The 10,851-nt window shown below is 48.5% G+C and overlaps 2 protein-coding genes across 2 annotated transcripts; both read right to left on the bottom strand.

Moving 5' to 3' along the window:
• Nucleotides 1–319: 319 nt before the first annotated feature.
• LOC111138839 (putative olfactory receptor 10J6) lies at nt 320–6,371 on the bottom strand. Its single transcript, XM_022490739.1, is given in 6 exon segments — nt 320–534; nt 537–741; nt 743–1,204; nt 1,206–1,353; nt 3,745–3,981; nt 6,343–6,371. Coding segments are annotated over 6 exon segments (1,296 nt in total).
• Nucleotides 6,372–9,500: 3,129 nt separating this feature from the next.
• On the bottom strand, nt 9,501–10,396 carry LOC111139075 (serum amyloid P-component-like). Its single transcript, XM_022491214.1, has 2 exons — nt 10,249–10,396; nt 9,501–10,137 (listed from the first exon to the last, which is right to left on the bottom strand). The coding sequence occupies exons 1-2, from the start codon at nt 10,310–10,312 to the stop codon at nt 9,527–9,529; spliced, it is 675 nt and encodes a 224-aa protein (XP_022346922.1). The 5' UTR covers nt 10,313–10,396; the 3' UTR covers nt 9,501–9,526.
• Between the last annotated feature and the right edge of the window lie 455 nt (nt 10,397–10,851).

The raw sequence follows: 10,851 nt of genomic DNA, 5'->3' as shown, positions 1-10,851 counted from the left end.
TAAACCAGTGTCTTCCAAATTTAACTTTTTTTTTTTTTTTTAAACACATGCCTCACCTTTCCCAAAGGTTCTGAGGTAATTTTGCTATTGACTGTTCTTCCCTTGCTCGGGAGTTTTTGTCCAGTTTAATTCTCTGTAGGGTATATTCTTGAAGTTACATTTTTATTTTCAAACCTGAAACTACCACATTTAGTGTGCTTTTAAGAAGTTCCCTCCCCCACTCTAGAAATGGGGATCTCCTTCCTTAAAAGTCGTGCCCATCCTCCCTGACCCAGATGAAAATGCCTGGATCAAACTTTGGAATATATGGAAACAAAGACTAAGACTTCATGGGAGGGCTGATGAAGCAAGATGGGCACATCCCACTGCAGAAGGGACTGCATGGGACACACTGGTAAGGTTGGAAGCTGTGAAGATGTGTGTTGCTCAGGGATCGATGTCTCATATAGGCAGGGTCAATGTATGAACTGTTTCTTCCCACAGCTCTGTGTAGGGCATCCTTGACTTCATTGTTCCTCAGGCTGTAGACAACAAGGGAGTGATGGTGGTGTATGTCACTGAGAAAAGGTCTTGTTCTGCAGAATCCTCAGACATGGGCTTGAGGTAGACAATGGAGACACAGCCATAGTGGACAGTGACCACCGCGAGGTGGGAGGTGCAGGTGGCAAAGGCCTTCTTCTGGCCCTGGGCAGAGGGGATCTTGAGGATTCTGGAGATGAGGAGGATGTAGGAGATGAAGACCCAGCCCCACAGGGACCAGGATCACACACAAACTGACAAAGTCAATCTCATCGATAGTGATATCCATACAGGAGGGTTTCAGGACAGGGAGGATGTCACAGAAGAAATGTCCAGCCACTCTGTGACAGAAGAATAAAGCAAATATGGGTGTCACCTGGATGACTGCCGTGGCCAGACCAATGCCAGAGGTGCCGCACATCAGCTGGGCACACACCCTCCTGCTCAAGACATCTGTGTACCTCGGGGGGTTGCAGATGGCCCCATAGTGGTCACAGCCCATGGATGTGCTCAGAAGGCAGCTGCTGCTGGCTAAGGCAACAAAGAAGAACATTTGGATGGGCTGATTCTGGGCTAGGAGACCAGATGGCATCCGTGGAACAGGGACAAGCGTGTATGCGGTCTCCAGACTAGCCAGCGTGCTCAAGAAGATGTAGCCGGGTGCATGTGGGGGGACGGTCAGTGCAGATGAGGTTCATGAGGAGAGCATTGCCAGCCAGGCTGGATGTGTATGAGACAAGAAAAATCACAGACAGGGTGATCTGATGGTCATGAAACCTGGAGAAGCCCAGAAAATCACACTCCCTCACCTCTGTGAGGTTCTTTCCCTGCAGCCTTCAGTTTCCGTGTCTGAGAACAACACAGGTGTCAGCCTGGGGCAGGTTGCCCCCTGACATGGGCTCGAACAGTGATAGAGGAAGGGATACAGAGAACGGAGGCACGTACACCTCTGTCGTTCTCTTGAATTGGGGGCTCGTGTAGGTCTTAGGGCTGGCTGACTCCCTCCCCCCATTTGAGTTCTTTCTCTCTGCTTGATCCTCCCTTAAGTCCTGGCCCAGGAGTTCCCGTTAGATGAGACCACCCCACATGCCTTTTCAAAGTCTCCTCATGAACACTGTTTCTGTAGGGCATGGATGGGAGGATTTTACCTTTAAGAACAGCCCACAGGGGCCCGAGCCCGTGCTGCTCCGGCCTTCCTTGTCTCTTCCAGGGAAAGGACCAGCCACCAGAACAGGGAATTAGGGGACTGGGGAGTCAAGCTTTTACAGAAATAGTCATGGATGGGTCGTTGTCACTTAGGAAAAACACGAAACACTGTACAGTTGGTAGAATTACTCTCAGGGACAGGCTCTTCAGGAACATTTGAATGGGTGTGTGGATGAAGCGTCTTGGGCCCAGCCGAGATGTTCTGTCATGCTGTTGGCAGACTGCTTTGTTGTAACGACGTGCCTAGAGGGACTTGAACTGTTGAGGGGCAAGGAAGGGGAGAGGGCGAAGTGGCGGGAGAAGAGGACTGGTAACAGGAAAAAGAAATAACTGAATGAAAGGACTACCTGACCTTTTTCAGCAGAGGGAACTTGAAGAATAAAGAAGGTCAACAACTTAAAATCAAATGTTATACTATGTTGTGATACCAGCCTCTCCCGATGTGCAGCATTCAGTTCATGGAATTGGGCATAGAGAGCGCTGGGTGATGGCACAGTGTAGACAGGCAGCCAGCAGGAGGCAGGACAGGGGAAGAAACCCTAGGGCCTCTCTGGTTCTGCCTCTCCCCTGTGAGCACTCGCCATCTTTCCTACAAGTTTGGTGAGGGACCCTGGGAGATAGCCGCCATCTGTCAGATGTTTAAAGAACAAGGTAACCACAGGCTTCAGAGCTGGGGCACATCACAGAAACCGCCACTAGGAATCTAGGAAACATAATCTAGAAAATGTTGCAGATTTTCTGGAAAGTATGCCAGCATGGGAAATAAGGAGGCATGCATTTAAGGGAGAAATGGGTGTGCCACAAAGTAATTTAAGAGACCAACCAACTGGAAAGGTAAGGATTCCAGAGCAACCATGCGACTCAAGGCAGATTTGTAGAAAGAAGGAGGTAGAGGGGTGATTTGAAGATAAAAGTAAACGTTTAATTCCTTGGTCTCCATGGCTGCATTTGGGGCCAAAAAATGACATGTGACTAGAGGCAACTAGGTTGGGTAGTGACCTCAAACCTTCCTCCCTTGCTGAAGGGTCTGTTGAATGGAGCTGCTGTGTGACCATGGATGGGTGGATGGATGTGTGTGTGGACTACACTGCACAAGACCCTTGAAGGAACAGTAATACGGTTAAAATGTGTGTATGTGTATATGTGAATGCACATACATTATATGTGCAAGAAAAATCCAAAGATCTAGCTGACACTCTGATGTGTTCACTGTTATGTGGGGATGGAGGGAGTGAGGTTACAGGAAGCTTGGCTGACTTTTTACATGTGTTTACAGTGAGGATGGTGACCCTTGTTCTAAAATGCTACAGAGCATAAAAGCATGGCTCAAAAAGAGTTAGGAGAAGTCAAGGAGGAGAACTTCGATTGAGCAAGGATATGGTTGGTGACTGGTCTGAAAGTCTGGTTACAGGGAGTGAACAAGGAACTTCAGTAGCTCATGGAGGAGAACCGCAGATCCCGTCTGCCTTTTCGGTTTCTTGTTCAGCCTGATGCAATGAGAGATGATTAGTGGTGAAGGAGACACCGAGGGAAGAGGAGAAAGCACTGAGCTGAGTTGTCAGGAGGAGGAATAAGAAAATCCCTGGTATCCTTAAGTTATGGTCTGAAAAGTAGCATTACTGTCACCCCAAACCAGCCAGATTTGTGTCATTATGCCTTGGGTAGATACGAATTGACTGTCTTTGAGGGGATAATAAGGGTAGAGACCGGATGGCTGACTCTGGTAATGTTATTGGCTGGTGCAGGGCTGGATTGAACTGAACAGACCATGAAAGGTTACCTTAAGACCTTCCTAAAACTTGGAAATAATGCATGTGTTCTCCTGTGGATGAAGCCCTGTGAGAGCACAGAACAATGGGAACATTGGAGGCAGTGTTCTTTGCACGTTAGTATCTGCTTTGGGGGAAAGGTGTGTGTGACGTTTGGAAGGGGAGAAGCACCATGGCTAGGGAGAGCTACCACTTTTGCCTCCCCGAGGTGCTCAGTGGGCAGCGGAGGGCTGTGCTCCATGGGCGTCACCTGCACACGGCCTGTCCTCCCAGGTGGCCAGACATACTTCCTACAGCTGCTGTCCTCTGCACATCCTGACTCTTCCTCACACTCTTCCCAACCACATTCCTCTTCAGAAGTTCTGTTCTACTGCTTCTTGTTACGTCTCCCGTGATGTTTGAGCATCGTACACAAATTAAGGGCAATCGCCCACTTAGCTCACTTCTCCACTCCTCTTGGAAGGGCAGAAGCATTCCAGGATGATTCCTGGAGAGGAACATAAGACTCAGATGACAAATGCAGGGCTCTTGATGCCTTTGGAGATGAGCGTGGCCCCAGAGGACAGTATGGGAAGCTGGGGACATGGAAGGAGATCACACTCCTTTCACCCTCCTCGGGAGTTCTTACACAGAGGACCTCCAGTGGCAGCAGATGCCAGGGCTCATGGTGGGAGGAGAGAGGTGGTCCCAGAGAGCACTGTGAAGCCAAAAGGGTGTGGAGTGGCTGGGTGGTTTCTGCCATTGCGGATTGCCTGGGATAAATGCTCAACAGTTAGAACGTGGGTCCATGAACTTCAGGAGGATTTTGACATTGGGTGGGGGAGGGTTGGCTCTTTGAGACTGCCCACCATAAGTGACTGCAGCTGGACACTGAGAGGCAGCCCTTCTCCCACCAGAGCCTTCTTGTGACCGCACCCTAAGGGTGTTTCTGTGTAAGGGACACACCAGCAGATAATCTCGAAAGCACGGTGTAGCACAGAGAGCTTTCAAGATGATTTATACATTCCAGAAGGATAGAAACCCTGTGGGGGAATAAGAATACGGAAATGTGCTCATGCATCAAAATTTTAGTCATGAAGCCAATATTTCTACCAGAAGAAAAAGACAAATAGAGGGGAGAAAACACCGAGGGTATAGAGGAAACACCATTTGCAAAGGGAGGAAATTATGACAAAAGCCATAGGTATTTATAAATGCCTAAATCTTTATAAGCAAAATATGTGCCTTGAAACAGAATCTATGCTTTTAAAAAACCTAAAAATGCCAGGTAGGCTGAGCCCCTGTAATGACCTTTTGTGTGTGAAGGAACCGTGAGTTAAAAAAATAACATGTTTTTTTGGTGGTGGTGGGGCTGTTTTTTTTTTTTTCCCCACCCATAGATTTTATCCCTTTTATTTTTCCTTTCGTTTTAAAATCGGTAGAGCCAGAGAGCCAACCAGGGAGGAGACAAGAGACTGAGGATTATGAAGAAGTATTCAAATTAAATGCGACTGGTGACTCCTTTGGGAGGGCAGTCTTCTCCTACCCAAGAGCCCACCCACTTTGAGTTTGTGAGGTGTGCGTGTGTTCTCTCATGGTTTCGGAGCATACCAGGCAATCACAATTTATTTGCAAATCATTGCAATGCCAAGAAAATAGATTTCCAGTTTTGGTCAAAGAAAGAGTCTTGGTGTCTTCTAGAGCTCAGCCCTACTAGATTCTAGGTCTGCTCTCGTAGAGGATTAGGTCACTTACGTGTCACTGGACTCTGGCGAAGGCACAGGTGATACTTTCACACTGAGCATTTCTGGTCCTGTTGGCTGTACCTTTGGAAGAGTTGCCCCTTTAAACTTGGATTTGGCGGGGACTCTCAGGAGAATTTCTGCCTAGCTTTTGTCTCCTGGGTTGATTGCCAAGAGACTTACTGGGCATCCCATAGGTCTGTGTGGAGTCAGAATCCTGAAACGAGTAGGGGATCTCTGCACCAATGGGTCATGCAAGGAACACTGGGCCAGCTTCCATCTCGCACGGGCTGGGCCTTTTCTTCTAGAGGAGAACAGCTCAACTCAGATGAAGATGTGCTCCGTGTCCCATGGTGCTGTCTTATGTCCTTTTGAATCCGTATTAGTATATCGTCCTTGTTAGTGTCAGTGAAAATGCCCTTCTGTAACAGTGGGGTGTGGTGCCCCTCTGCATCTATGGGAAGAGCTTCTCCTTTCTTGTGGTAGCAGACCTACCTGTCTGGTTAGGTAAGGATCAGGCTTAGCAGCAGGGACTGAAAATAGAGCACGGACAGTCCTTTTCATTTCTAGGAGTACACCAGAACATTAAGGCAGAGGATTTAAAGTTGGGGTAATCCTCTCCCCAATCCCACCCTCACTAACAGGGAGCCCCTGTACTGCACGAGGCCACCTGCTGAGCAGGTTTTTTTTTTTTTTTTGTAGGTGCCCCCTCCCGGGGTGGGGGCTATGGTGAGGGGTTGTTGCCTCAGCCAGAGCTTGAAGTGAAATGCTGTGTTTTGCCTTCTGACTCCAGACACAGCTGGGTTAGTCCCCCTCCCTGCCCCCACAGACTCTGGGCCCCAGCGCAGTGGGTCTGTAACAGGAGCAACTTTGCTTCTTGATCCAGTGGCTGTGAGCAGACATGTGTGCCTTTGCCCCTGTCCCAGCTGTCTGGTGGTACCTCTTGGTGTCTCCTGTATTGGATTTTCAGAAGAATGGCCATAGCCAGTCAAAACCTAGATGGAAGATCCTGGAACACAAATGGAGGTTTGTTTATAAGTTAGCCACTTGCTCCCATCAAGGTAAAGAATAAAAGTGACTCAGGTCACGTTGTACTTGCCTTCTCTTATTGGGGTGTTCTGGGATACCTGTTCTCGTGAACAGCAGAAAGAGCCATGAATACCTAGAACATCTTGGCATTCCTCTCCAGAAGGGACGACACACTGGTGCTCTTGAGTAAAGGTAAGAGAAACATTTGCGTCCTCACCCCAACTCAGGTCTACATTAAGGCATATCCCAAACTCAAGGAGACCTCATTGTTTTAACCTCAGACCCCTCCAGAGTTTCCCCCTATGAAACAAAACTGCAAGCCCTCTTATCAAAGAAAAATTCTTTATAGGCTTTTCTGGTAAAAGCCAGTCCTGGTAAAAGCCAGTGCTCTGACCTGGTTTTCTGTAGCTTCACAAATAGAACCAGATCCACTCTTGTACACGATAAAGGCTCAAAAATTGCTTTTCTCATGAGCACTGTCTATAGGGTTCAGTACTCCTTGCGCACCTGTGCACTGCTCGTTCCCACGGCTCTCCCTGCCTTAGTGGTCAGTGTGGGGGAAAGTGGCCATTACCACAGCTTCTGACACGGAATCCCTCTCTGATCAAGCTCCTGGGTCACCCTGCTTTGCAGGTCCTTCCTTTTCCCTTCTGGATTCTCAAGGACTGAAGTGGTTTTCTGTGAGTTCTGCTATTTTCTGTGTTGTGACAACCAATATACCTGAGAAAAATGCCTAAAGCAAGTAGGCACAAATCCTGTCTCTATTTTAAATGAGGTTAAAATGGAAACTTTCTTCAGTTTGGAAGGAGCCATCGATGTGATATTAGTTAATAAAAAACATGACACAGATCCACTGACAGCAATTTCCAGAGGAAATGATGGACAAGTTCAAGGACTCTTGTGTCCTTTGGCCAGAACAAGACATGCAGAGGGGATGAATGTGGAGATAGGGAGGAAATGCTGTGGGAGAGCTGTGGCTTTAGTGCTGTTGCTTCAAGAGAATCACGGGTCCTGTTCCTGGTGCCTCAACAGGATGGTTGCTGGGTGGACAGCTGAAGCCATTGTAGAAGCAGAAAAGTGTCCTCTGCATTACGTTCATCCTAGACCGCTAGAGCTTATGGGGACCAGGGACACAGGAGTGTTTCTTTTGGATGAAGTGTGGGTCCCCTAGAAGGAAGGACTGGTGTGTAGTCCTATTGTGTTCTTCCCATAAGAGTCATCTCAGGAGGTAGAGGGTCCCCAAAGGCAAGAAACAAGGCAGATACTAGATTCTAGGGCACAGAGAAGAAGTGACAAGTGATCACTGAGGGTAAATAATCCATCAAACTCAGAGTTGAGACGGGGAGTAGAATATCAACCTGAGATTGAGGAAAGCCTGAAGATGGAGAGGTATGGATTCTAACGCAGGCTGACTAGAATATAAACTCCAAAACCAGTACCATGATCTGCTCAGTGCTGTATTTGCACCCGGCATAGTGTCTGGCACAAGAGTAGGTGCTCAATTAAAAAAAAAAAACACACACAAACAAAAAAATGGTGAAGCCACTTGAGTATACATTGATTGGATTTAAAAAAAAAATGTTTTAGGTTCCTTGACCAAGGGGGGTGTTCAGTCAAAGCCATCTACCGATAAGCCTCAGCACAGTGTCTGGGTGAACATATCTGTGTTCCTGGAGGAAATCTGTCCTCTACAGGGAGAGCCTGGTCTTTGCTTAGTATGCACAGTGCTCACAGTACAGGAAAGGTGGCTGACGTTAAACTATAAAGCCTTGAGTCATGAGCTGGTGAATGGAAACGAATTTTCTACATTGCTGAAGTCCCTGTCTAGCCAGCTTGATGTTCTGGATGGTTTCTACCTCACCAGAGAGGTTGCCGTGTTCTTAGGAAGTCCCTCCAATCTACTGGAGCACCCGGGCAGATCTTGGATTCTCCCTGCTGGACCCCAATGCTGCGCTAATGGGATTCCTGGGTTCTAGTCCACTTCCTTGTAGCTGGCATCTGTCTCCTCATTGACCCTGGGTGAACGAATGCAGGAGTTGGAAGTAATCCCTCCTGTTATCATTTTGAAGCTCTCTTGGGTGTGGTCTTTCTGATTTCCCTTGGCTTCATGCCCTGTTATTGGGGCAAATTCTGCCTTGTTTTCCTCATGCAGTGAAATTCTCTTTGGGGTCCTTCTCTAGGAAAGCACTGTCTTTCTGTTGGGGATGGGCCAGGAACTGTGGCTTGTGGCTCTTGTGATGGAAGGAACTAGTGATAAAACTGGGTGAGTATTTTGTAGTACTACAGTTAGGATGCTGGGTGCTCAGGGCTGTACCTGAAGGAGGTAAGTGGGGATCAGGTTATGGAGGACAGTGTCACATTAAGGGTTTAAATTACATTCTCCAGGGGCGCCTGGGTGGCTCAGTGGGTTAAGCCACTGCCTTCGGCTCAGGTCATGATCTCAGGGTCCTGGGATCGAGCCCCGCATCGGGCTCTCTGCTCATCAGGGAGCCTGCTTCCTCCTCTCTCTCTGCCTGCCTCTCTGCCTGCTTGTGATCTCTCTCTGTCAAATAAATAAATAAAATCTTTAAAAAAATAAATAAATAAATTACATTCTCCGTGAGAAGAACCGGGAGTCATGAGCAGTATTCCTGAGGACTTCAGGACCGTATCCTGAAAATCAAGTGTCGTATGATACCACAGGGAATTTTTAGAAAAAGGCATGTTTGCCTTATTGCACAAGGACTCCAGACTTCTACACATTTTTAGTTTCCATTCCTGCTGCTAGTTTTCCTCATTACTTGATGTCAGTCTCTACATTATTTTTACTTATCTCATTATAGTTTTTTCTCTGCTGTAACCTCAGCCCTCTTTTTGATTTTTAGCTGGAAAACCAAATAGGATTCCTTTTGAAATTTTACACACATTTGGAATTAATATGAAGTAGTAGCTTGTCGGTATTGCCACTGCCTTACTTGGAGGGCTCTGGCTTTGCGACGTATCTTCCTAGTTATGGGTTCCCCTCCCGTCCCACTTTACAACCCGGTTGTTCTGGATGATTAAAAAAACCAAAACCAAAACACAAACAAAACCCACTGATTTCCAAGTAAGTGGATCAAAGTGAAATGCTTGAGACCATGCATACTAAACAAATGCAGGTGGGATGACACAACACACTTTCCTACTCAGTGACACAGAGACAGGAAATTCAAAGGCAAAAGCACTCTGGATATGGGATCTCTCATGGCGTTGTCTTGAGTGGAAGCACATTTCGCTCTCAGAGGCTCCTGTTGACTGAAGACCTCAGTCCCAGACCAGGGGCTTGATGACCACGTAGCCTTGACTCTCATAGTCCAGAGCACTCCAGTCCAGCACGTTGGGATCAAGGAGGTAGGATCCTTGCTGCACAGACAGGATCTGTTCTGTGGACAGCACGGAGTCCCACATGTACAAGTCCCCGATCTCCCCCACGAAGGACTGGTTCACGTCAAACGCCCCTCCATATGAATCCTGCTCCTGCCCCAGGATGATCTTGGGCTGAGTCGCCACTGAGTAGCCCTGCTTCAGGCCCTTCTTCACCAGTGGTTTCCCATTGACCCAAAACTCAGCAATGCCTGTGGAAGACTCCCAGGTAACACAGATGTGCGTGGGGCTGGGAAACGCCTCGGCAACTCTGAAGGTGACTTTGGTTTTTCCAATGTGCAGGGAGTACTCCCCAACTCTTTCCTTGAAGACAAGGATCTCATTGTCCTTGCCCCGGGCATTGTAGGAGAAGAGGCTGTGGGCACGGCTCAGGTCGCTGTAGGCTCGGAAACACAAGGTAAAGCTCTTCAGAGGCTTCTCCATCTTTGGAGTCAAGGTCACATGGTCAGTAGAAGATTCTTGAGGGAAGACAAATATCTTACCCCTGAGGTCTGGGAGTGGGAGTAGAGAAAAAGGACCTTTACCCTACACACAGGGAGAAAAATAACTTACCCAACCCCCCTCTCATCTCGTGCTCCTTGACCATCCCGTGACCACCCTACCTGTGCGAGCAAAGGCCCCCAGGAGACTGGCAAGGGCAGAGACCAGAAGCAGCAGCTTGTCCATGTTCTTGGCCTGGGGCTGTGTTAGCAGTAGAGGGACTGGGGTGAGGGCACAGAGAGCACCGTGGTTGTCACCCAGCTTCCGAGGCTCACGCTCTTAGACCTCAGGCTCCCCAGGGTTTATATGCAGCCGTGGGGGAGGATGGGGGATGGACAGCACCAAGGATGTGTGAGGTATTTGCCAGCCTGCTCCCAGTGCCCAGGGTCAGAGCTGCTGAGTAGAAGAGGGCCGAGCCTGGCCAGGAAACTCCTAGGGGTTACTTATTAGCTACAAGGGACTTCTAGGGTGCTGCCCCTGTGACCTGGTTCTGGGCTGGGAGAGCAGAGGTGGAGCTGGCAGGGAGGGGTCTGGTTGGCCCGGGGAGGTAGGGCGGCTCACCCTGTTGATGTGGGGGCCTCTGTGGGTTGTTTGTGCAAGGCCTCCCCCTCCCCATGGTTCTGTGGAGTGGACTTCTGTGTAGGACATCCTGGGATTCTGCTTTCTGCAGATCCTGAAGAGTCTCTTCCCCTTTGATTAATCAATATTGAGCAACGGGTCTTGCC

This window comes from Enhydra lutris, unplaced genomic scaffold, assembly GCF_002288905.1.
Source record: "Enhydra lutris kenyoni isolate GAN:26980312 unplaced genomic scaffold, ASM228890v2 scaffoldscaffold94, whole genome shotgun sequence".
Taxonomy (NCBI): domain Eukaryota; kingdom Metazoa; phylum Chordata; class Mammalia; order Carnivora; family Mustelidae; genus Enhydra; species Enhydra lutris.
The sequence above is the reverse complement of the archived record's forward strand: the minus strand, read 5'-3'. Positions and strand labels throughout refer to the sequence as shown.